The 26,527-nt window shown below is 37.4% G+C and overlaps 2 protein-coding genes and 2 long non-coding RNA genes across 10 annotated transcripts in view; 1 reads left to right on the top strand and 3 right to left on the bottom strand.

Annotated features, from left to right (window-relative positions):
• The window catches only part of jvl (javelin-like), a 70,011-nt gene that overhangs the window by 12,595 nt on the left and 30,889 nt on the right, over nt 1–26,527 (top strand). Inside the window, exons 1-2 of one of the 5 annotated variants that reach the window (XM_070217017.1) lie at nt 6,324–6,389; nt 6,957–7,024. The exons of 3 other annotated variants lie outside the window; for them this stretch is intronic. In XM_070217017.1, coding sequence (XP_070073118.1) covers nt 7,022–7,024 — 3 coding nt within the window. In that variant the 5' untranslated portion in view covers nt 6,324–6,389; nt 6,957–7,021. Of the gene's footprint in view, nt 1–6,278; nt 7,025–26,527 lie in introns of those variants that run through there. One more of the 5 variants, XM_070217016.1, reaches the window with a different exon arrangement.
• LOC108061079 (Senescence marker protein-30) lies at nt 2,764–11,180 on the bottom strand. 2 transcript variants are annotated; one of them, XM_070217019.1, is made up of 4 exons: nt 11,047–11,180; nt 8,799–10,988; nt 3,088–3,806; nt 2,764–3,028 (listed from the first exon to the last, which is right to left on the bottom strand). In XM_070217019.1, exons 1-4 carry the CDS (start codon nt 11,047–11,049, stop codon nt 2,836–2,838), a joined length of 3,105 nt encoding a protein of 1,034 aa, XP_070073120.1. In that variant the 5' UTR covers nt 11,050–11,180; the 3' UTR covers nt 2,764–2,835. The 2 variants fall into 2 exon arrangements, with proteins under 2 accessions (XP_070073120.1, XP_017002592.2); XM_017147103.3 differs by lacking the exons at nt 8,799–10,988; nt 11,047–11,180 and adding an exon at nt 3,989–4,078.
• On the bottom strand, nt 20,595–21,683 carry LOC138913502 (uncharacterized). Of its 2 annotated transcripts, none has more exons than XR_011419273.1 (3): nt 21,053–21,683; nt 20,794–20,984; nt 20,595–20,729 (listed from the first exon to the last, which is right to left on the bottom strand). It is a non-coding gene; the product is annotated as an uncharacterized lncRNA (long non-coding RNA). The 2 variants fall into 2 exon arrangements; XR_011419272.1 differs by having other exon boundaries at nt 21,247–21,683.
• On the bottom strand, nt 22,622–23,884 carry LOC138913425 (uncharacterized). Its single transcript, XR_011419171.1, has 4 exons — nt 23,577–23,884; nt 23,447–23,521; nt 23,239–23,392; nt 22,622–22,762 (listed from the first exon to the last, which is right to left on the bottom strand). It is a non-coding gene; the product is annotated as an uncharacterized lncRNA (long non-coding RNA).

Here is a 26,527-nt window from a genome sequence, read left to right as displayed (position 1 = left end):
AGCAGAACACCCCCACTAAAGTTCAAAATTTCCGAAATCTTTTCTAATGGGAATTTGCCGTTATTTATCCGTAAATGATTCGCGTAAGAAAAAATTTAGTTGCTCTTGTTTTAACATTTTTTTTAATAATAGTTGTTCTGCTAACATATGTATGCACAACGTGGGCGGTAGCAGAGCTCTGCTGACGTCGACGTCAAATGCATAAAATTTCTGCGAATTCTGCTTCTGTGAGAAGCAACATCCATTTTTCATGCTTTAACATTTTTAACTTTTGATTTTGTGTAATTCTGTAAATAATATTGACTCAGACTCACTGCAGAAATTAATAAACCTCCAGGACGCAGAATTCGCAGAAATTTTACGCATTTGACGTCGACGTCGGCAGAGCTCTGCTACCGTCCACGTTGTGCATACATATGTTAGCAGAACAACTATTATTAAAAAAAATGTTAAAACAAGAGCATCTAAATTTTTTCTTACGCGAATCATTTACGGATAAATAACGGCAAATTCCCATTAGAAAAGGTTTCGGAAATTTTGAACTTTAGTGGGGGTGTTCTGCTAAGTTGATATCAAGTTAGCAGAACAACTTTGTTTTTTTAAAAAATAATTCTTAAATTAAGGGCGACAAAATCTTTTCTTTCACGAATAATCTACGGATAAATAACGGCAAAATGTCAGCTAAAAACATTTCAAAAAAGTTAACATTTGAAAAGTTGTACTGCTAACTTGATATCAACTTAGCAGAACAACTATGTTTTTTTAAAAAATAAATCTTAAATTAAGAGCGACAAAATTTTTTCTTTCACGAATAATCTACGGATAAATAACGGCAAAATGTCAGCTAAAAACATTTCGAAAAAGTTAACATTTGAAAAGTTGTACTGCTAACTTGATATCAACTTAGCAGAACAACTATGTTTTTTTTAAAAATAAATCTTAAATTAAGAACGACAAAATTTTTTCTTTCACGAATAATTTACGGATAAATAACGGCAAAATCCCATTTAAAAACATTTTGGAAAAGTTAACATTTAAGGTGTTGTACTGCTAACTTGATATCAAGTTAGCAGAACATCCTATAACTTTTAAAATAGTTGAGCGGCAAAATTAATTGTTTCACGAATAATTTACGGATAAATAACGGCAAATTGTCAATAAGAAAAAAATTGCAATTTCCAAAGTTGTTCTGCTAACTTGATGCGTATTGCATTTTTAACAAGCTCTTTCATATTTTTGTTGCATGAGGAAGACCACCTGTATTGATTATATCAATATTTAATTTTTGGGTTTCAAGCAAATAATGCTTTAAGTATCCATTTATATTTCAAACTCACTGTGACCACTGTCGGTCATGAACTGGAAGTTTCAGCCTCCGTTGTTATAATACAATTACGCTGCATTGCTGTTAGATCAGCCCCTTTTTTTCTGCCCTCCATGTCGGGTGTTGTTTACATTTTCAAATTTAAATCAATTTTGTTTCTGATTGCGGTTTAAGTGGCAGGTTCCAGTCCCCAGTTTTCAGTTTTCAGCCCCATCTCTCGGCTTTCTTTATGTTTATTGCTGCCATATGTGCTCGGTATCTGGATCTGAATCTGTCTGTGTGGCATTCTCGTGTTGTCAAACAATGCGCATATGGATACTGTATCTGTGTATCTGGATAAATGTATCTTTTATTACCCATATATTGTGGGACAGTTGTTTTGGATGCAGCGCAAACAATTGTCGAAACGATCTCTCATCTCCTCGCCCTTTATTTCCATTTCTGTAGAAATATGTTTTTGATTGGACTGCCCCCTGAGACCTCGTCGATTCCCACAACTTTTTCCTAGCCACAGTTTACATTTCACTTACAATCAATATTGTGCCCTCTTTTCAATTGCCTCGCATATTTTATTTATTGGCGATTGATTGTTATTTATTTAAAATGTTTTGTTTTTGCGAGGCATCCTTTGATAATATTTGGGTATTCTGCATACTCATTACAATTCCGTTAAAAGCTCTTTTGAATTACTAATTACGGGTAATTTGGCTATCTTATAAATGAAAAGAGTGATAAGATAAAATAAAACAAATATTAGCTGAAAAGAATGCTTTTCATTGCCGGTAAAAATAGTTTTTATGGCAACTAAATGAGTGTTATAGCTTCATGAATTTCCCATGAAAATGTCTAAAACTAAACTCAGTTTTGTGCTACTAAAAAGTATATTCGATTGAGTTGTATGGTGTATTATAAGGAACCAAATGATTTGCAGTTTCATCAAGATTAGATTAGGCCTCTAAAATCTTCCATAGAACTGTAAACATCCGACAAATACAAGCTATGAAGTACGAGCCCCCTAAACCATTCCACGTATCTCCTGGTATCTGTTTAACCAATTAAGTTGTAATATCTCACTGAAGGGTACTTCACTAGATGTTTATAACAAAACCATTGCAATTCGAATTTAATCAAAAACCGTTTGCCCTACAAAAATAAGACCAAGGGCATAGAACTGCTATATATCAATTTCACAACAATTCATTGATTTTTTGAAGTGGGTCTCACTTATCTCGCTTGGAACCAGAGGATTGATTCACATCCCCCAAGGGCAAATAATAAATCTGTTGCTTTTATATACATTTGGCTATTTATTTTGTAATTTATTACAAAATATTTTTGAAATAATACTAAGAACATTATTCAGTTTCTATAAGATTTGTAGGGCTTTGGAACACCCCAATTTTATCTATATACCGGTAATATGTTAACAAAAATGCCAATTTGTATTACTTCAGTATACAAGTAAACACTTGCTCATTTAATTAAATGCTATTATACAAGTACTCTATAATCTAGATCTTCAAACTGACGCCGGCGTAACCCTTGGCATTGAGACCGGTGACCTGGAAGGTGGTGCCAGCTGGTTTCGGCTGGTCGAACTTGTTGGCAGTTGTCACATACAGAATATCCAAGTTGGGACCCCCAAAGGCCACCGAGGTAATTTGAGTGGTGGGAATTTTGATCTCCAGCAGGATCTTGCCGGTGCTGCATTGAAAGATAATATTAATTAATATGGGAACTTGAAAGCAAGCCATCGAACTCACCTTGGATTAACCTTGAAGACGGTTCCACCGTTGAAGGTGGCCACGTAGATATTTCCGTCGGTATCCACGGTCATGCCATCGGGGAACAAAGGACCCTCCGGGCGGATTTTCCTCAGATCGAAGATGACCTTTGGGTTGCTCACGGCTCCAGTGCTTTGATTGTAGTCATAGGCCAACACCTCGTGGTTGTTGGTGTCGATGAAGTAGAACTTCTTGGCCTTGACATCCCAGGCCAGGCCGTTGGAGATGCCCACCTCACTCCGGACGACCTTGGGCTGTCCGCCGGCCTGCCAGCTGTAGAGTTCACCCTTCCATTGGGTGAAGATGTCACCTTTGTCGGCCATGGTGCCACCGTAGAAGCGTCCATTGGGATCGGTTTTGGCATCGTTAATGCGGTTGTCCTTGTGATCCGGTTGCACTTCGAAGAGGGTGCGAACGACCTTGGCCACCGCCGAGACTCCATCCCACTGGACGATGACTGTGCGCCGGGTGCAGCCCACAGCGAACTCCTGCGGCTTGTTCTCCACTGGCAGAATGAAGGAGGCAAAGACCTCGCCCTCGATTTTCGCTTTGTAAACCTTGTTCTGCTTGAAATCGTAGCGATTAATGCCAGCCGATTCGAGGTCCACGTAGTACAGACTCTGGCGCTCCACATCCCAGTGGGGTCCCTCGCCCAGAGCGGCATAGGAATCGGGAACAGCCTCAACCTTGTACGACATCTGAAATTGAGAATGTTCAAATCATGGTTTTTAATTTTATGCATTATTTTTTTTGCACACTCCAAAACTGATAATTAAATAAACAATGACCGCAACGTTTTATATATAGTAATTAAGTTTCTGTACATAGTTTATAATGAATTTAATTGCACATCAATGTGACACTCTCTCTTTTTTCTCACCTTTGAGATTTATTATTTATTGAGTGCTTGAAAACCGTTGAACACTTGTCGGTCAGCTAACGTTGGCAAACTGAATTGAATCGGGTTAGTTGAAACGCTTTTATAGAGGTTCTCACACCTATACATGGCAAATTGATAAGCGATAATTCAAGTTGCCATACAGCCGTTATCAACTTATGGCACCAACACAAAAAACACCCGGCTAAATTAATTATTGAGGTAGAAAGCCTAATCTATGATGGTGCAAAAAATTCAGCCACACTCGAATAAACGAGATATACTGTAGATTTTTATTCCAACAAATGAACAAAAAATTTGTTTGGATTGTAAAATAATATTTAAAACTATTCTGACACAATGTAAAGTATAAATAAATTAACGTCGCTATAATAACATAAATTAAAAATATATATAGAGCAAGCCATCTAATGCTATTTATATTTAGTTTTTGGCTTTCCACTGTGAGTATTTATAAATCTCACCTTATCATGTTAAAAAAATGATCCCAGCCGCAATCTCTTCACACATTTTATAGACCCCATGAATTTATCAAACGTACTATGCATATCTATTATCTTGGTTCATAAACAGATACATGTGTGTAGATATAATTAAGGATAGCATTGCTTTGATATTTCATATTGGTAGCCATGGCAAGGCACTTAAAAAGTGTATGGAAATGAAAGGTCGTAAAACCCATGGTTTACCCGTACGATTTGTCTTATCAATTTCCATAAATAACCAACTCAAACTGAAGTTGTTTTTCTTTTGAGAGCTCTAGCGGGTCATTGATTAAACCTTTTGCGGTGCTTCCATGGCAACTTGGTGTTTGTGTGTTGTGCCCTTCATATGTCCCACTCGCACCCCAACGGAGTGGAGTGGTGTGGAGTGTCTTCTACGTACTATATAGCATGGTATTTGTTTCTGTCTCGACTCCTTGGCGTGTAATTAAGCAGCCAGAGGGAGAGAGGTGGAGCTAGATAGATGATAAGAAAGGCCGTCCACTTGGACAGTGGGTCACTCGAGCGTCGTCTCCCCGCTTTGGTCTTTTACTGTACTTGTCCATGGCGGTTTTTCCTCTCCTTCATATGGCTCTGCAACATCAACACCAATGGCAACAACCATAATAAAAACTAATGAGTTGCTCGGTTGTTATACCCGGTATTTATAGTTAGTGAGGTATACTAGTTAATAGGTTCGTTTAAGGATATATAAACTATATTAAAACTAAATAAAATATGAAATTAAGAAGTCTAGTATGTACAAGAAATAAATATAAAGATATAAAAAAATGTAATATTATTCTTTATATATTTTTAATATATTCAATTACAAAAACTTCATAAAAGTAAATCTCGAAAACCTATTATTTTATTATTATTTAGACTTTTTAAGATAAGTGATGCTTAGTACCAAGTATCTTATAGTCGCTATATTCGATTTTCGTTCTAACTTGTTGTTGCTGTCCAATGTTGCTGATGTCTGCTATGTGTCTTTGGCCCAGTGCATTACCCTTTGCCACACTTTACACGCTTGCATTCTTTTGATTTCTTTACTTCTTTTGTGCTCCTCGTGGAGTTCTGTCTCAATTATCTGTAATTGATTGCATCTAAGCGGGCGCCCTAAGTGGCGATTGTTTACCTAGAAATTAAACGCACCGAACAAACAGAGTGCGTAAACAAATAAAAACAAGCGTGTGTCTAGAAGAAAAATAACCTTTGCGATGATAGGATCCTCAAAAACGAAAAGCCGAAGATGATGCAGCAGATGCAGGTTATGCATTGGATACGTGATAGTGCTCTTAAATGAAAACACTCTTTCTCCCTGAGTTTTGCTAACTCTCTGATTTTGGCTGCTCTTTATTCAGCTGGCTGAATGAAAATTACTCACTCAAATTTATAATTAACAGGAAAAGGTGCTGGGTTTTCAAGATATGCTTTACAAAAAATACGGATTTTATTTAAGGAAATATAAGGAAAATAAAAGATATTATAATGAAATTGTATTAAAAACTTAACTGGAAGCCCAAGTAAAACCAAGTTTCTTTTGTCTTTTTCACTCAGCGCTCACATGACTCATGGCAATCGAGAGCTAGCAGCTGGCAGGGCTAGCAGTTAGCCGCTAGAGAGTTTCACTCGAGCTCCGCTCTTGCTCAGCGCTTCGCTCACCCTCTTTTTCTCTCTCTGTAAATGTATCTTATTCAGCGAAAAACTCAGCCATCGACTCGCAGCTGTTGGACTCTCGCTGGCTTTATTTTCCTTTAGTTTTCAAACAATTGCAGAGCCGCGTACAACGCGATAACGCTTTGTTGGCTTATATTTTTTCGTCGTATCTAGTACTGAAATTGTATCTGCGAGATACGCGTATATTCTTCTGCCTAGCACACGTGTTTCAATATTTTGTAAGCAAATATATACAGAAATAAAAACCGAGTGCTCCAAGGGCCCCAAAAACAAAGAGCAGATTCTGCGTCATCTGATCTCGGGCAGCTGAATCACTTCACAACCTTTATTCTCATCGCGAGTGCTTCAGTGTCGGTGAATATTGTTTACTTGTGTGCTGCGAAGACGCGCTTCGATCGCGTTCTACATTTTCGGCTTGGAATAATTTAAGTCGCTCACACTCACAAAATAAAAACCAAGAGATCGACCCTCTTTTTGCATACTAAGCAAATCAATAAAAGATATCTAGTTTTTACGCCCAGGTATTACGAAACCCCGGCACTAAAAGTGAAATTTTTAACGCAACAACCCGAAAGTCCCCCATAGCAAAATCGAAAAATATTTATCTCCGTGTGTTGGCAAAAAAAAAGAAAAGAAAATGAAAAGTGACTTGTGACCATATCAGAGAAATCAAATGATTCCACAGTCGAAAATATCAGTAAATTAAACCCAAATAAACCCACTTAGACACCGCAACGCATTCATTTGGATTAATCAATTTTCATTTTCGGACAACCAACCAACAGGCATGCTGTACGCCGATTTCAACATTCTAGCCGAGACCCGTTTTAAATGAGATTTAACTAGATAAATGGTGCGTATCTTCAAGTTTGTCTAGTTCGTATAACCCAAATACGCTTTGATAAATTGAGTTCCTTCCACATCAGTTTTCTCAAACTCACTTTTTAAGCGGAAGTGAAAATCTTTTTAAATCCGATTTTATAACCGATCGTTTTAAAAATGATTTTTATGACAAAGGGTATTAGAAGTTTTGTGGAATGGAAATTAGAGTAACCCCTTAAAACTAAATTAAATCCAATAAAAATAGTATGTGTCAGTAATTTTTATGAATAATATATTTAAATAAGTGGAATTGGAATTGGATTATTACATTAAAAGCACAATTCGCATTTGGGATTCTTTATAAATAAAAAAAACAGTCTATTTATCATTCACGGAAGTATGTATGTAAATGACTAACCAATATATAAATACGACTGAATGCATATAGCCACACTTTGCTTGTTTTTCACATTTGTCTTTAAAAATATTTATTTAATAATAGTTTCAGTACCGAAGGTTCGAGTTGTGAGTTCATCCACCTTTGATACACCCGCATTCCCATAATAACCTTGCCCAACACGAATTATTTACTGATCCCAAACCACCCCAATTCCTGCCTGCATTTTTTGCGTTGCAATTTTTCTACCCAGTCAGTTTTTCCCACCCCCCGCTGGTAGCCTTATGCATTTACTTAGCTAATTACATGGACAAGGTTTAAAATGACCAAGACAGCCAGGTTGCTGCCTCTCTTTCGCTCTCCACTATGTTTATCTTGTTAATTAAGAAGATAACCAACTACTGGTTAATTTTTAATTGTTACAAGACGGTAATTTGTATGCAAGCCAAACTGCCTGGGACTTCGTTTAGAGATCTTAAGAGACTGTTATTATTTTACCCGAGTTCTAGTCGACTCACTTGTGTCATTCATTTCGGATTGATTATGCACGGTCTTGACTCGGTTGAAAGCACACCCCTCTGAAAGTTGTGTGTATTATTATTCAACTTCTGGCATTTCCATGCGGGTTTTTCGGTTTAACTTCCCCGGTTTAGGCGGTTCGCTATATAGCAATTATTATTGTATTCCACTCGCTATATAACTCTGAAACTTTGTATGGAGACTGTGTGTGTGTACGAGTGATTCTGCCTTCTTTGTCTGACTTTGGCACTGCTCTGTTGGCATTTTTAATTGTTTTTCCTGCGTTTCGCTCGCTTTTTTTTCTCTTTAAATTGTTTGATTCAGCCTTTTTTCCGTTTTTGTTTTGTTTGGTGAAATTTGTCGCCAAAGCTTTGTTTATTTCATATTTTCAGCTAAATTAAAAAACAAAAGCACAGAACTCAACTTGTTTCAACCATACGTTAGCTAATTAAGTTCTCAACCCAATTGATTGCCTTTCTTTTTCCCAGTTTTATTTATATTTTTTCAGTTCTGCTTTAACTTTTGTTTTCCATTCGTTGCTAATTGCTTTATCTGGAAAAATAAAAAGAGCAGAAATAAATGGGAGAGTAAAACGAATTGAAAACGTTTTCTTATTGCGAAAGTTTTTGAAATTGTTCACAATACTCCAAGATATAAAAGTGTAACAATTAAAGCCTTTATGACTAATGAATTTTAAAAATTAAACTCCACCTTATTTAAAAACTTAGCTTTTCCCATAACCCTTCACTTTTGTATACTCTATGATTAATGTTTTGAACACGCCTTTATAAACTGTTGATAAATCAATAGAGAACGTTCTTACGGCAATAGTTCTATCCTTGACATAAAAACAATTGTATCTTCATACTTGCGACATACACCTACACACCTTTGTAGCCGGTTCAGAATTTTTCTTTGTTTGGCACGGCTGCTTGCAGTTTTCGAGTTTTAATCTCTTGAATTTTTCTAGTTTCCCAGTCTTGCAGTTTTCGACTTTCACTTCGAAGGACATTTCAGATTCTTCTCTAAATTTCTTTTCAGCATCCTCTTTTGGACATTTTTTCTTCGGACAGACCCTTGGCTTTTCTTTGGACATCATACATTTTTTGAGTTGCTTACACATTTCCGCTTCGCATTTTTTCATGAAATCTTCCTCCTTTTTGAATTCTTCGCACCGTTTCTTTTCAGCTTCTGCTTGTCTTTCTTTCATCAACTGTAAGCATTTCGAGGCTTCATCGTCTTTTGTAGGACATTCTTTCTTCGAGCAGACACTTAGCATTTCTTCGGATTTCGTGCACTCTTCGGCCAGTTTGCACTTCTCCGCCTCTCGCTTTCTTCGACACTCTTCCTCCTCGAGCTTTTTTCGGCATTCTTTCTCTTCGAGCTTTTTTCGGCACTCTTCCTCCTGCTGGAGTTTTTGGCAGGATTTCTTTTGAGCCAATTCCTTGCAACGCTGTTGGAGGGCCAATTTCCTGCAGCGCTCCTCCTGATCTCGCTCAGCGGTAGTCGGCTGCCGGATGGTGATCAACCGGAAGGTGATCTTCTCCGCTGCCATGGCATTGGCTACCATAACCGTTCCCTTTTGCCCTGGCTCCAGGATGTCCATTTTGGTCATTAACTTAAGACCCGACTGCATTATGCGTCGAAAGTTCAGGCTACCGCTAACCATATCCTCCACGAGGAGTGGGTAAATGCCTCGGAAGAGCAAGGATTGAGCCGCCTCCGATTGGCAGCCAGTGAGCATCACAATGGGACACGGTGGCCTCATGCGACTGATCATCTGGGCCACCATGGAGCACGGACTGGCCACCACTATGGCCTGAGCCTGACCCACCGTGGCCGCCTCCGCAATCGCCGTGGACACCGCCGAAATGTGATCGGTGGTTTTATTCCGGAGGTCCCTCTTCAGGTTGTTCTGAACGCTCTCATACCACAAAACCGACTCGGCCTTGGCACAGATCCTGGCCATGCACTGTACACATTCCACAGGATACTTGCCCTTGGCAGTTTCACCAGACAACATGACGACATCACATCCATCGAAGATCGCATTGGCCACATCCGAGGTTTCGGCGCGCGATGGCCGCGGCTTGGTCGTCATCGATTCCATCGTCTGAGTGGCACAGATCACAGGCTTTCCCACCTGGTTGCACTTGGCCACGATCATCTTCTGGGCCAGTGGCACATCCTCCGTTGGAATCTCAATGCCCAGATCGCCACGGGCCACCATTATGCCATCGGATGCACGGATAATGTCATCGATGTTCGCCAGACCCTGTTGGTTCTCGATCTTGGAGATGATCTTGATGTGTTCACCCAACGGTCCCAGTGCCTGGCGAATTTCGTTCACAGCCTTGGCATCGCGAATGAACGACGCGAAGATCATGTCCACCCTCTGATCGGCCCCGAACTTGAGGTCCAGCCTATCCTGTTCGGTTACGGCGGGAAGATCAACTGGAATGCCAGGCAGATTGATTCCCTTGTGGGACCCGAGTTTACCACCGTTCTCTACCTGGCAGAGAACCTCGTCCGCCGAGGATTCCTTTACCACCAAGGCAATCAATCCATCGTCGACAAAGATCCGATTTCCGGGCTTAACGATGGCCGGTAATTGCTGATAGTCTACGTAGATCTTTTCCTTGGTGCCATTCTCGTTCAGCTCCTTGTTAGTGCTCAATGTGATCTTGTCGCCGGGCATGAGTTCGATTTCGGCGGTGTCACTGCCTCCGGAAAGTTTTCCCGTTCTGATTTCAGGACCCTTGGTATCCAGAGCAATGGCTATGGTTCTAGGGAGACCTGTTTGCTCCACGTACATAGAGATGGCCTTACGAGCCGCCTGGATCGTCTGGCAATGGTAATCGTGGGAGCCGTGAGAGAAGTTCATCCGCACCACCCGCATTCCAGCACGAATGAGCTGTAAAAGGACTTCAGGTCTGTTGGACGAGGGTCCAATGGTGCAAATAATGCCGCTGAGGGGGATTTTTAATGCTGGTGCTTGGAACTGCAATCGCGACTGGTAGTCCAGCTGGGATAAAAAGGGTCCTCGGTCTAGTCGGAACTTTGGTTTTGGTTTAGGTTCCTAGAGGTGATTGTTTGGTCAGGGTAAAGACTAAATAACTTAACCTCTTAGAACTCACCATCTTCTTTTTGCAATCCCGTGCATAACAGCGGAATCTAAGAATCGATGGGGAGCTCGAAAAAGAAGACACATCGCTGAGGACCGTCCTCCGGCAAAGGTTTCCGGCGTACTTACAAATTTTGAATAAATTTTGAGGATCGTAATGAAATATATTTAAATTTTTACCAAAAACTGAACTATAAAGCTTAACAAATATGATAAAAAGGGAAATACCCGTATTATATACATTGTGATTGCACTTAAGGCACCCTAATTGAACACACCTTGGAAAACCTTATCGCAACAACCTACATCCGAAACCAATACAAATTTCGTACATATACCTAAAGTCTATTGTTTGTTTTGCCGAGTACCCATATCAGCTGATGTTTTACTCTGAAATTACCATTCTGTTTTGACAGTCGCTTCAGTATTCTGATTCATTCATTTGCGCATTTTGCCCCAACTCATCGCATTTATTGTTTTGTTTGCTTAGAACGCGAATGCAATTGCCACAGCTGTCTGAATAATAGAGTGCAGTAAAGATAGACAGTAGGCAAGTTTTAACCTTGAGATCCTGAAAAAGCTAAATAAAAAGACCGTTATTTGCACTTTGGTTGGTTGTTTAACATTCGACTCTTAGCCGGTCGTATTTCTTTGTATTTCTGACTTGTGATATTTCGCACATTCAACAATTCACACACATTTGTATGTAAGCGTGCCCCCTGCACTCCCCGCCCCTGGGAAATGGCACAATAGCGATAATACATGCTTATATATACTTCAATTTATTTTTTATTTATTTGCAAATTAAGTCGTATAATAATATTATAATAACTGGGCTGCAATTGTCATGTGATTTTTCGTAAAAAATAAAGCGTGCGTTGAATTGTTTTTGATTCGACTACTGGGTACCGAGTAATAAACTTTTTGGCTTTGGCTTTTTTATAAAAAGCTTACAAAAACTTGTAAATTATTCACTTTTTTTTTTTATCAGTTATTGACTTTTATTTTATGAATGATTTTTCTAAAAATAAATTACGTATACCCCGATTCCGCATACACTGAGTATCATTTAATCATTTAACATTCGGCTGATTGTTGTTCATTTTCAGTTTTCATTTTTGGCTCGGCTTTTGTGCTGGTGTGTTTTTGTCATTGCCGTGCCATTGTTCGCTTGGCTTTTCCCACTCTGGTGCCCTGTTCTACTTTCTATGGCGCTGATCCATGGGTGGATTGAAAAGTTTCACGGATATCGCTCAGACACACGTTCGCTATAGAGTCGAAGTGTATAAATCATCATAATTTCGTAACAATTGAATTTAGAGCGTAATTGCCGTAAATAAGACGAAATTGCAATGACTGAGAAATAATAATCAAGAGTCGAGTTGAATCGAGTCGAGCCAAACTAAATGGAGTTGAGTCGAGGTACAGAGCACGAGCCGTTCAGCTGTTTCTGCTGCTTCGATGGGAGCATTGAGCCAAGTCGGGGCATAAATTGCGCTAATAAAGCGCACAATTAAAGTCACCATCGTCGCTGAGCAAATTGGCAACACTTTCCAATCGAAACGAGTTGCAGATTCGCTGGAACCAAACTTCTTTTTTGCCGCTCTGATGCTGATTTGGCAATTTTCAAAAATGAAATAAAATAATAATAAAGAAAAGAAATACAAAATTAATTTGGGTTAGATGAGCGAGTTACCCTGAAAGCTGTATCTCATTGGTGCAGCGAATTTTTGTCAAATATGTTTGCCAGCTTGCTGGCGGCGAGGAATGCGGAAATATTGTTTCTTTTTTCTTTTTCCCCCTGTTCAGCTGCTTTTGCCTATCTCTGTTTACGTGCACTTTCCTTGGCTTTTCCTCCCGCTTTTCGCCGCATCTGCATCTGTTTGTTTTGAGATATTTTCGCGCTTCGCGCTGCCGTTTTATTTTATTTTCCCCCTTTTCAACAAGCCGATGATTTCGTGTTATATAGTGTGTGTGTGTTTGCCATGTGGTGGCCACGCAAATGCATTTTCCACACATTTTCCTTCGTGCATGACATTAAAGTTTTAAATTTAACAACCAGCTGAATGCCGGTCTGTTGGTTCTTCGCCTCGCAGATGATTCCCTTACATTTTTCTATACTCTTTGCCGTTTTGACGACACTTAACTTTTGCGAGCACTTGTGAACTTTGCCAAGTGCGTCAAAAGTCGCGCCCCACTTTCCAAACTCTAAAGTTTAAAAGTCAATATTTTTCTCCGCTTGCAAATATTTTCTCGATTAAAGTTTCGATTAAAAGCAGGGAACGAAAATAACTGTTATTGTAAATTTTTCATACAAAAAAATCACGCACTTAGAAGGGTCCTAAAAATTTTTTAAATACACCACAATTTTTATTAGCCATTGTAGTTTACAAATCCGTAATGATTTTTATTTTTTGATTTTTATAATAAAACTCAAAAAATAACTGTTATTTTTTGATTTTTATGAATAACAGTTATTCCCTTGACATTTTTGAAAAAATGAAATAATTAAAAAAAACATATTACCCGTGCTTTTTATAACTTACTAAAAATTTGTTAAAAAAGGCAACCGCGCATATTTTATACCTATATTTTTTTAAAATTTTGTTTACCCACAAAATCGCCATAAATCAAGTTTGAGTTTTATTTTGATCACGACGAATTACTGTTATTTGTCAACTTTTATTATAAAACTCAAAAAATAACAGTTATTCTTTGAGTTTTACTTTACAAATCAGAAAATAACTGTTAAAGTGTGATTTTTAAAATAAAACTTATAACAGTTACGTTCCCTGATTAAAAGTTAATTGAGTGTTGAATCAATATACTTTTTTCATATTTCTAAGTTGAAACAATTTTCTTCCATCGCTCCTGATCGCCGTTTAATCTTTAGGAATTTTTAACATTGTAATAAAAACTAACTTTATTAGTTAGGGTCTTTAAAATTGTTGAAGTAATAAGTCACTAGATTTCACCGCAGCTACGTGAATTAAAATCAAGCTTGCTTGTCACCAGACATTGCGCATACGCCACATTGTACAACCAAGCAAGACGAACTGCATTTTATTTGGCTTTTCGGTTTTTCGCCGAGCAGCTTGCGTGCCCAGTGAATGGCAGTCGCTGTCTTAATTCTCATTCCCGATTCATTTATTTTGGGGAACTGTTTTCCGCAGACAAGCCAGTCGTGCAAATGTCAAAAGTGTGACAAACATTTTGTGGAAATTCGGTTCATTATTCGACCAAAGTGACCCCATTCAAAAAACTGATTACAACGATGATTACCATCCCCCAGACAGTCTGCCCTCAGCACGCTTCTAATTTCTTTGAGCCCGGCTTTCTTGGAGCTCGGAGCTGGGACTTTTACAGTATCTTCATCTCCGTTGCCGGCCAGGCACGATTTACTGCCACATTTAGATTTAAACTTGAAAATTTGTTGCTGCAACTGGCATGGCTATTTTTACCATTTTTACCAGCACGTTCTACAAGTTTTTGCGGCTACCTGCCGCGCAACGTGGGAAGTTGGAATGGGAAATAGGAATGGAAATGGGGATTGGTTTGTGGAAAATGGTTTGCTGCTGCTGCAAATGTTTGTCCAAACTGGACGCATTGTTTGGCCGTCATCCATCGCTGTTGTTGCTGGCCAAAAGGAAACGTTTTCCTTGGCTGCCTTAAAGCGCAACCAAGTTGTTGACTCGACGGCCAGGTTTGTTGACTTGTCTCTCGATTTATCTGCGTGTTAATTTGAGCAATTAACATGGTAAATTAAGGAAGCACCAATTCGCCGTAGATATTTTCAACATAAATACACACCTAAGGCTGCTCGGGTTGCTTGTTAACCTGCCAACTACAACATGATCAACATCTCATTGTCTGTTATTTTTTCCCTCCTTCTCCATTTTTCGGTTAACTCTTGGCGTTAAAACAAGCCAAACAGTTAACGTAAGAAATGTGGCCTAAAGTTGACCGAATGAGGAAATGTAAACGATATTTCTGACAATAAAACAATTAAAGTTTGGTTTTCAAAAATAACCGAAAAAGTATAGCAATTAATCATTCGTTTTGATGTGGCGGCCAAAACCTAAAATTAAGCTATTACTTAAAAATAATTAATTTTTGTAATGGTTGTGGTAGGAAGTAATTTCAATATCAAAACGTGATCACTATTTTTTTTTGGTTGAGTAACAGTTTGCCTGAAATAAACTTATTAGCAACGGGAAGCTCTTAAAAATAAGCAAGTACTACTTACTGGCCCCTTTTTGGCTTAAAATTACTATAAAATTTATTATAATATTTATTGAACAGCTCTCAAATATGGCTCAAACTACCTCATTGAAATCCGATTAGTCACTTATGTTGTATACATAAATACCAAATAGTATCTTTGGTAGTAGTTGGCTTTCCTCTGGCATTGCCGACTTGCACACAAGTTTTTTAATGCTTTTTTAACAGAGTATAAAAACCACCTTGCGCCCAGTTAGTCATTCGGCGGCACACACAAACATGTACGTATATATATATAAATATAGCCACAAGCCCCGATATGGCCGGTATACAGTTAACCAATTGTTAACCCAAATGTGCTGCCAACTGATACGAAAACGGCACGGGCTGAGGGGATTCATAGCCGTAGCCATCGAGGTGCGCCTGCGCACAGCACATTGCCAACTGATTCGCTGCGCATTGATTGAAGGGTAAATTACACCTTGCCACATGCGATTCAATGCGATTCAATGCGATTCGATGCGATTCAATCCGTTGACGGACACATGAACGGCGGACCGGGTTTACCTGTCCAAGTCTTAGCGAAACAATGTTTTTTCTTCGGCACATAGAGATAATATAATCTAGTTCTTCAGTACTTAGTACTTAGTACAGTACTTATAATATTTAATAATATTATTATTATTTATATTATTTCTAATTTCTAATAGCTCCTCTTTTTATATCCAAAATATTTTTGAAAAAAACAGTGTAAAAGTTTGGTCTAATCTAAAAGCCAAGGCCCATGTTTTGAGCTTAGGATTATTTCCAAGACAACCCGTTTTTTTCCTCCGTGTAGTGGCTTTCCTCTTTGCTCAACAAATATGTATCCAAAAGATACTGTTAGCTACTGCCACCGGGCGACTGTTATTTGTATTTGTAGAATTTTGTGTGCAAATACAAATTTTTCGCTCGCAACTATTTGTAAATTGCGTCACCTCCGAAACTTGGTTTTTGGTTATGGTTCGCTAGTGTGTCCATGTTTGGATGTTTGGGGCGCCCTCTCTATTTCTCCGACTATCTGACTATCCGACAGTCGGTGGATGTATCTGTGTAGCTCAGGGTGCGAGTATCTGTGTCAATCGCTTACACTTGTGTCTGTGCTGCGGCCATAAGTGCATAAATATTTAATAGGATTTCAATGTTTTTTTCATTCCAAGTGCGCTGTCACGTAATTAAAGTCACATAAACATTTGAATAGGTTTTTCTTGAATGGTTTTACTTTTAAATTTTTGAATTTTATTTGGCACATTTATAAACGTACGCGTAGGCATTTCGGCTAGACTGAAATAGATACAGTCAGTTGGACACAAAAATAGACCTTCTTATAGAGTTGTCTGCGTCACTTGTTACGAATATGAAAGTGGCATTGGTTCCGTGTCAATAGATGTGAGTATGTGTATTGTGGTTATTCAATATTCAGATTAAATTAGGCTTATTGAAGACCGGCACCATTAACAATTAACAATTATTTCTTAATAAATAATAACTATAAATATTATTAGACCCTAAAAAATAACATATTGTCGATGAGGTAAATCTAAGTCTTTTCTATTTAATTACAACAATAAAGAAGCCTCTCCCATTCCTTGCAATTAGATACCATTCCTTAGATCTGAAAGCTAATTACTTAATTTTATTTATTTTCTCTGCTCTTTAATTATCTTAACAGTGACTTGCAGTGTCTATTCGATTGTCGTTAAAAAAGGAAACACCTTTATTACTCATTTTTTAACGACTGGCCAGCGGCAGCATTTCCCTTTTAATTAATAATACCTCACCGGCGTTTTGTGGCGCGTTGCCAGCGGGGCCTTTTGGGCCAATGCCACCGAATGGCAAAAACTTTATGACACTGAGACCTGGGTATACTTATACCTCATCATCAGACATAAGCAAACGCAAATTGACAGCCGTTACGGATATGATGATGACCTCATTTCCAGAGCAAAAAAGTAAAACAGATCTTAATTAAGTCTGGCTTTTTTGGTTCTGATTGTTAGCAAAACTTTATTTTCGCTCCTCACTGATTGAGAATGATGTGTTTTTAATAACACTGTTTTTTTCTCTTTGTAAAACACATTTAAGGAGCTGCTACATTTCATACCACACGATTTTTATTGCTGACCAATTTTGGTTTGTGATTTTTTTTATTTTTAAATAATTGTTGCAATCAAATGTAATTACAAATGCATCGAAGTTGTCCGTTTGTGTTTCCTTTTTGCATGGCAATTACAAAACAAGACAAAAAGCAAAAGCAAGCCAAGCGCTCAATTATTGTTGCAACTTGCAACAGGCAGCAGCAACACTAGTAAAACCAGCAACATAGCAACCACTGCCGACTGTTGTCGATGCGGTAACATGGCTCAATTTTGGCTGCTGAACATTATTATTATTTCGCATTTGCGAACAATATTCGCTTATTGTTCGAAAGATCGGCCCACAGCAACAACCACAACAACTGCACCATTGTGGCAGCAGCAACAACCACAGCAAAAACAACAACGGCAGCAGCCCAAAAAATGATGGCAACAATTGATCATATTTTGGTCAGACAAAAGAAGCGAAAAAAAAATTGATAGATAATTACTTGCCACAGAAAATGTTTAAAAAACCATAGAAATTTCCATACCCTTACTTGTTTAATAAATGCTAAAAAATACCTAAAAATCCTATAAATGCGCCTTTAATCTAAACTTTCCCTTTAAATCATTAATCAACATATAAGTTAATCCATGTCAAATAAAAACATGCTTTTAACTTTCCATAAATTCAATTTACCTTAAACTGATATGTTCAATATTTTGTGGCACTTTACCGAAAACCTAATTTGTCAAAGTTAAATGCGAGTTCAAAGGTTTTCAAATTGCTTTTAAATTGCCCAATGTATGATCTATGCGATGGCTGCTAAAAGGCAGCGACAACCTTTTTGGAAAGGGCATGACAAACAGACAGGCAGGCAGACCAGACAGACAGACAGTTAGACAGTCAAAAAAAGAAAACCAGAGACCGAAAATAAGGCAGTTGGGCCCTGCAATCGGGCCAAGATGCATCTCGGCTAACTGTAATGTCGTCAGCGATCTTGGCTTGACGACGCCATTATGAAATTGCACGGGCATGGGAGGTATGGGGTATGGGTACAAATGTACGGGCACCAGCCGCCATTCAACAGATCCGAGGTTTGTTTTCTTTGTCGGACACTTTTCACCTGCTCCCCCACTCTGTCTATTGTGTGCCAGGCCATGCAAATAGTGCCCCAGCCACTGCCGCACGCCCCAAAAAAGCAGAAAAAATAGAAACGAACGCGACTCGGCAATCCCGCTGATGGTTGCGCCTGTCCGCGAGGCAATCGTCGTCCAGCTGGTGCCACCAGTGTTGAATGTTTGCACTTTCGGATCGCTCACTGAGTCAGTCAGTCACTCAGGTTAGGAACACTGAAAAAAAGAAACCTCATCTGAAGATTAAACTGATTTCAAAAATTAGAAATGCAATTTTGTTGTGTTTTAATTCCTATCAAAATGTAGAATATACCTATTTCCAAAAATTAGAAATGCAATTTTGTTGTGTTTTAATTCAAAATGTAGAAACAATTTATTCAAATCGGACCATTCATTAAAAAGTTATGAGAAAATAATGGAATTCAACAACAGATCTTTGTTTTTTTGATTTATATTTTTAGTGGCAGATTTTATTACAGTAATTTAAGTATAAGACATTTTTTCTTGTGCAGGCAGGAGGGCCCGTCTCTTAAATTGGTTACCATTAACCAACGAGCATTCTCTGGGGCTTTTCAATTTCATTTGTGCAATTATTGTGAAATTAAGATGTTTACTCAGACAACGTTCGCTCCTCCTGCTGCTGCTGCTATCTTGCAGATACATTGGGAACTTTCTACGGGCTCGTAGATTCATTTGATTTGAGCCAGCTCATGTGAACTATTCGCCACGATAAGATATGCGAGTGAGCTAATTATGTCTAGGAAATTGTTCAGACCCAACTGACACAAAAAAAAAGAAGGCAAAGAAAAATCTGTAACAAATAAGAAAAAACAGCATCTTAAGATCTTATAGAACAAAACTTTCACCCGAAAAAATCGGATACAAGCAACTACAACAATGACAGCGAGCAACGGGCCAACAACTGTTGCAACAGTTTTATGGCTTAAAATTCACACTCTTAATTGCCAAGCAGTGTGGAGTGTGTATCTTTTAGATACTCAAGCGCAACGCATCTCTACGCATGTGTGACCGACCCACCGACCGATCGTCAGAATGATTGTAATTACATATAAGACTGGCCCAGAGCAGAACAATGAAAGAGAAAATTGATAGTTAATGCAACTGCAATTGGAGCTGTGCAGGTTAATTGAGCGCATTAGCGGTTCATAACCGAGATTTCTCCAGATTTTTCTTGGGTAGGGGATACCAACCTTTAGGAACATATTGTAGATCCGGCTTCTTTGATATTGTGAGATGGCTATATTTCAGTTTGAAATGTAATAAATAGCGGTAAATGGCTAACAATTAGTTACGTTTATTTATTGAGCTGCAAATTATATCTTTAAATCTATTTAGAATTAATAAAACTAAACTTTATTAGCCTAACTATCGTATTTAATCTAATTTTAACCGCTAGCCTCCCATTAAAAGGTTTTTTCTTCTAATTCAAGACCCATAAACATCATGCAAATGATATAATATTATTACATCCGCGTTATTTGATCCCGCTTTCGTGGGCTTTAGAGAATTGACTCGATCCAGGCGGAATTACAACGAATTTATCGCTGGCATTAATAGTATTTAATAATATATTTTCCAGCTGGGAAGTGCGTACGTGAGCTCGTTTTGGATTTCGCGGTCGGTGGCATTTGTGTGTTTGTGCGATAATTCGCAATTGGAGCTGCAACGAACACATACCCACTTGCGGTTGTCATCCCACCGGGAAAATTCCTCTGGAAAATAACATATTTTCAAGAGGTTTCTCCATAGAAGCGGAAGGGACTAAACCTCATTCACCCCTTACATTTCTTCCATCTCTGGTTTCAAAATACACGGGGGTGACACAAAAAGTAAGGGGGAAATGAGGTTTCTATCTGGATCTCTGGCAGAAGAATGCAGGACAAAATCCACTGGTTTTTCGACTTCCCGCATTATAGATTTTCCACACGTACCCAGTTATGGTTTTCCTCCACTTGCAATATCTGCTTTTCTACACCCTCCCAGTTTTGGTTTTTCCAGACCCTCGCAGTTTTGGTTTTGCACTGCTTTGCAGTATCTGATTTTCCACAATAAAAATCATGTTTTTTGTAATATTTGTTTGTGTATTTATTAATAATATTTACAATCGAAGCATTGGAACTACAAATTTTTAATGCCTGAAGCATTCCCGTGTTTTGCTTGGCCGAATGCAGTACTTAGATATCCATTTCTTGTCTGTCTTCTGAAAATATCAAACATAATTTAGATATGAATGTAAGACCAGGAATAATAATAAGAGTAATTACCATTATTAGGTCTCCGCACAAAATTAAAGGATCTCTCCAGAAATTATGCCTGGTTTGCCATGGCCGATCATTTACCCTCTGTTCAGTTGTTTTATGTCGGGTATCTATATCAAAAACTATGAGAAGAAAAAATAAAATATGACAAGCGCAGGCGCAACACTTCTGGTCCCAAGAAGTCTCAGTCGGCCTGGCTGAAATAAATGTAATATTTTAATTAAGTTAAACAACTAAGTTAGTACTGAAGTACTATTTATACAACCATTTAATGAACACCTCACACCATTTACCACTGGTAAAGATTAAAAACATTTCAAGTGTCACTGAAATGCAGAATTTGTGTTGAAGATAGCATCCGGAGGCGTATATTTATTAATGGGGAAAATATCTGTGATACTTACCTTTGTAACGCTGAAATAAAGGTTATAAAAAGACAAAATTCATTTTATCACTCACCTTTTTATTGTTTTTTAGATTAAAATTAACTATTTTCACTTTTTTTTCACTTTTTCCAACAAATTTAAAAATGATGTGACCCTGCATCATATACTTGATAATACTAAATGCAGATTTGATATAAATTTCGTTGTAAAGTCCGGTCACACTTTGGCGCCAAATAAGTATTTCGTTTAAAAAATACTTTTCAGGGACCGTAATCATTAAAGGTTACGTATATTATTGGTATGTTAGGCATTTTTCGTGTTATCAATACCACCAACACGAATTTTTATATTTTAACAACACTTAAAAATGGCTTAGGCCACGATCTGACGATCAAATTATTTTATTTCACAGAAAATGTTTAAAAATGTAAAAAGCAACAATAGTTTTCTTTGTAATTTAATGTAATTCCTTGATAAATGTGATCAAATATTTTAATCGTCTTACCGTGGCTTTTCTCTATAATTTTGTTGAATCCCACATTCACTCTTATTATTATTTGAAAAATGTTGAGTAAAATAAATTAATATTATCATTATAGACATTATGATAATAGTTATATAGTTTAATTTTTTGATTAACAATTATTAATATTTTTTCTACGAATTTTAAAATTACTAAAAATTAAAACTAAATGTGAGAACAAGTCTTTTGGTTTTGGTGTAAATCATAGGATTTTTGAATATTATAAGTTGGTGATTTTCTTGTTTAAAAATATTATAATCGTAGTGCCACAGAAATCACACAGCGCATAAATGGCCTGATATTGATGCTACTCAGAAACCCACCCTCATTTAGCGCTCAGAAATTATCTATCCCTACACCGCCGCCTGCAAAAAGGAACAGGATTTCAAGAACACAAAAACCAACTTCTCACATTCCCGCTGGGATCTCCACAAACACACAGATACTCACTCGAACCCGCAGATAATTTTCCAGCTCTTCCCTGTAGTTCGCCGGGACTGGTCCCGAACTAGCGAAATCGCCATACACCGGGGGCTTGGGACTAACTCCCGTTCATACCACCCGCAATGTAAATTTCTATCCACTTTTACCACGGCATGTCCTAGGCGGTGGTCATATGGCGAAGTTCTGCATTACCTTTCGCCACAAAAGGGACCGATAGGTGGTCCCATATTATACCCCTTTTCGCCACAAAAGGGGCCACCTATCGGACCATCTATCGGACCACCTATCGGTCCCTTTTGTGGCGAAAAGGGGTATAATATGGGACCACCTATCGGTCCCTTTTGTGGCGAAAAGGGGTATGAAATGGGGTTGGTGTTTTCAATACAAAAAAGCTGAATGCTATGAAACTTCCCAAGAAAAAATACTTTTTGTTAAATTAATTTATTGTATTATAAGTAGACAATTTTTCTATTTTTTTAATTTATATTTATTGAACAAATTTTGTTGAGTTCCTCATTGTTGTTATTATTTGATTTGGGTTTATTTTTAAAAAATCGTTTCTTTTGCAATTGAATTGCCTTGGGAATCAATATTTCTGCATTACCAGATTCTGAAACAATATCTAAAAAGAAATAAGATTTTAGTGTTTTAAAATAAAATGAGAACAGAAACTAACTTCGGCAAGCCAAAGTTTTAATACCCTTGCAGCTTTCAGGAATAAAATTGTGACTAGAAAAGCATAAATATAAAATAAGAATAACCAACAGTTAAATGTAGACTTATTTCACGCTTTTGAAACTTGAACCGACAGACAGACGGACATGGTTAAATGGATTTACTTTATAGGTTTGAAAAGGTCTCCTTTACTGCGTAACAAACTTCTGGACTAAATTATAATTCCCTCTGCATGGGTTTAAATATATATTTTTAGATTTTGTTATACAAGCCTGTTTACATCAAACCATGTTTTAAAAGTGAAAAGCAGAAAAAGACAGAAAGAAATAGGATTAAAGACAGATGGCATTCTAAGTAAATAGATTGAAATTGAGTCAAGAAACTAAGTGTATTATAAAAAATACAGTTATAAAAATAACCTACCGTGAAGTGCACCATAGAAATGTGTAAAGGAGTTTACGGCTTTTTTTCCAGAAAGGCCTTTAACATTAAATCCCACAACAAACTCATCCGTGAGAACCCTCCGCAAGTTTTTTAAACCCCCTTCTGGCAGCAACAACGATCTCATGGCTTTAATCTAAAAAGGAAGAAAATTTCACTAAAATATTTATATCAAAGAAAAAAGACTTACGTAGGAGTCCTTTGCACCACTATTTCTCCTTCTCCTCTTTAACAAATCGACGAATGTGCCTGTTGCTGTTCATGGCTAAATATCACACATTATTAGGTATTTCACTTGCACAACTCATGGTGTTACTCACCTGTTGACGACACCTCAGATCACAACAAAATATAACACTTTAAATGTACAATAAGACAAATTAAATACAATGTTTACAAAATTTGGCGCAAACGTTGGGTTAGTGATGGTAGCGGGGTTGGGTAGTTATGGCAATCCGTTACGATTAATATTGCGACTACCGATATCGTATAATCGATGGCAATAAAAACATTCGCTAATATTATTTTTGTTTAGTTCTATGTATATAAAATTAGGTACTTATATATTTATTTTATATATCTAAGCACCAATAAAATCCGCTTGTTATGGAAGGAAAGAAAACGTTTTGCTACTGAACCACCGCTATTGTTAAAAATATTGCTGCAGCTAAATTGCTCATTATTAAATATAAATGATATAAAAAGAAATAAAATTCTATCATTTATTATTTTATTTTATCTCATTATTAAGTTTTTATTTTATTATTTTAATTTTTTTAAATTGGTTTTTTATATAAACAAAATAAAGTTGTATTCGTTATTAAAATCATTATATACTTGTCAAAAATTTCATTTTACAATTTTTTTAACTCATATAGAAGTGTTCACATAGAAGTGTTCACTCTCCGATAACTCTTTTGCTCTTGTAAAAAATACACACGCCACCTATTGACCCTTAAGGGACCACTGGGTGGTCGATCACTTTTCTACCCCGAAAGTGCCACCGGCCCCCTTGAGAACTACAGGGTTACGCTTAAGTAGGAAAAGCGTTCGTGAGTGTAAATTGTGTTAAGTTCTTTTTGGCTTTCTCGCCGCGACGGCTTTCTATTTTTCCCCGATGTCTTGTTGGTGCCACTGCGGCTGTATATCTGTTATATCTTGTGGCTGCTGCCACAGTTCTGACAAATGACAACCGTTTGTGGGAGTAGGAAGTACCTCCTCCTTCCCCCTTTACCACTATATCTTTGTTTTAGTTTTTTTTTTCTTTTTCGGCGGCTGGTTTTCTCTTTGCGAGATTCTGGAACGTCATAGTTGGTTCTTCTTCCTACCCAGGTCTTTAAAATTACTTACTAATGATAATTAGAGGCATTATTTTCCCATTATTCTTCGGAAAGCTGTTTCCCGTAAGCAGCATTTCTGTTGGTTTTTATTGCAATTAAAGCGTCATTTAACTGGGCGTGGGAGCTGCCGATCCAGGAAAGATTTGACCCCACCCATCCGACCCACCCAAGTCAAGTGGTAATATAGACATGACACATGAGAAATGATCGGGACGTCTTTTTTATTTTTTCTTTTTAATTAAAACCGCAAAAGTTAACTAATATTTTTGCATTGTTTTCGATTTTGCTAAGCTCTTTTTTTGCTTTCTTTTTTTTTTCATTTTCAATTAAAAATAATGGTCATGCACATTTTATAAATGAGTTTCGGTTCAACGGAGCTTTTGATTATGCAAAAAAAAAAAGGAAAAACTGCAATAGCCCGGCCAATAGCCACATGTGTGTGCTCCACTTTATGGCCAAGATTAACTTTGGCCGCTGTTTGCGCTTTGTTTGCCAACAGATTCAGATGGGGATTCAGCAACATCATCATCTTCATCATCATCGGGTCTTCAGTTGCCGCTTCTTCAGCTTTTCAGCTGTTTTGTGCCTTGAGCTTCCGACTTTCTCCAAACACACACCGTCGCACATACATATCTCGTATGTGTTTGTTTGTATACACACTTGGTTAGCTCGGCGTTATAACAAATCCAGAGTGTGTGCTCAGTTGCTCTGCCTGGCCAGCTGCCTAATGATCCGTCTATGTTATAACTTATATGCAAACCGGCTGCCAAATTGAAATGTGCACGGACTTGGTCGAGTGTTCCCCCTAAAAAACTCTGTATCTCCCTTTTGGCCTTTTGCCAAAAATATGTTTTGTTTTCCCCAGCATTTGATGTTGATGTATCTGCCGCCAACTGTTGTAAACAATTTGGCATCATAAATGTCTAGAAATTACGACATTTGTCTGCTCTCGGCTACGGGATACGTCATGAATGTATATATCGTTTACTTATAAGGGTTCATGGAAATTCATTGGGAAAACTCAAGAACACACGTTTAAGAAAAACACATAAATTAATCGTTTTCCTGTTTTTGGGAAATTATTGACAAAAACTTGTAGATTTTTATTGAATTTTCATTCAGAAGCTTATTGTATAGTATTTTAATTCTAATCATTTTACCTTTATGAATTGTTTTTCATTATTTATCTTAGATATAACCCACGTTAAAGAAACTTAAAAATATTGTTTACTTTAATAGGAAGAGCTTTTATCGTTTCAAATCTAATCAAACGATGAATGGAAAAGTTTATTTATAAACAAATTCGTAAAGAATTTTATCGTGCATTTAATTATTTATCTTAAATCAACTGAATACCTAATCATATCTCTCTTTTCTTTTTTTGCAGGTGAGTTCACAATGCAACGTGAGTTAACAACAATTTTCTGTCTTGTGTCATACTGGCCAGAATAAGAAGGCCATGTGTCATAATGGTAAGAGAGAACTTTTGCAATGTCGATTTTTTAAGTACCCTAGCTAAATCAGATATAGAAAACCTCGTTTTGGGTGTAATTAAAAATCAAAACTTGTTTACAGCAAGACTTGTTTTATTACTCGTGGCTTTAATAGATCTCTGATTGGGTCAGGTGATCAACATTTTGCAGATTGGTTCGCACTTAATAGGAAACCGAAATTGGATGTATATAAAGTGTTATAAAAATTGCTATCAAAACTACGTGTTTTGAAATCCTTTTTAAAACTAAAAAAAGGGAACAAAAATCTTACAAAATAAAAATAAAAACAGAGATAACTCAAAGTTAGGTATTTTTTTAAGCCCTCAGCATTCCGCAGTTTATTATACCCTTTTGTGGGTTAGGGTATTCAGAAGACTTACACATTTTATTGGGCAACCAAGCGGGGCCTGACCAAGGAGCTTGTCTGTCGTTTTATGT

The sequence above is a fragment of the Drosophila takahashii genome, chromosome 3R, assembly GCF_030179915.1.
Source record: "Drosophila takahashii strain IR98-3 E-12201 chromosome 3R, DtakHiC1v2, whole genome shotgun sequence".
Taxonomy (NCBI): domain Eukaryota; kingdom Metazoa; phylum Arthropoda; class Insecta; order Diptera; family Drosophilidae; genus Drosophila; species Drosophila takahashii.
Note: the sequence above shows the minus strand (reverse complement) of the source record. Positions and strands in the feature narration are given on the sequence as shown.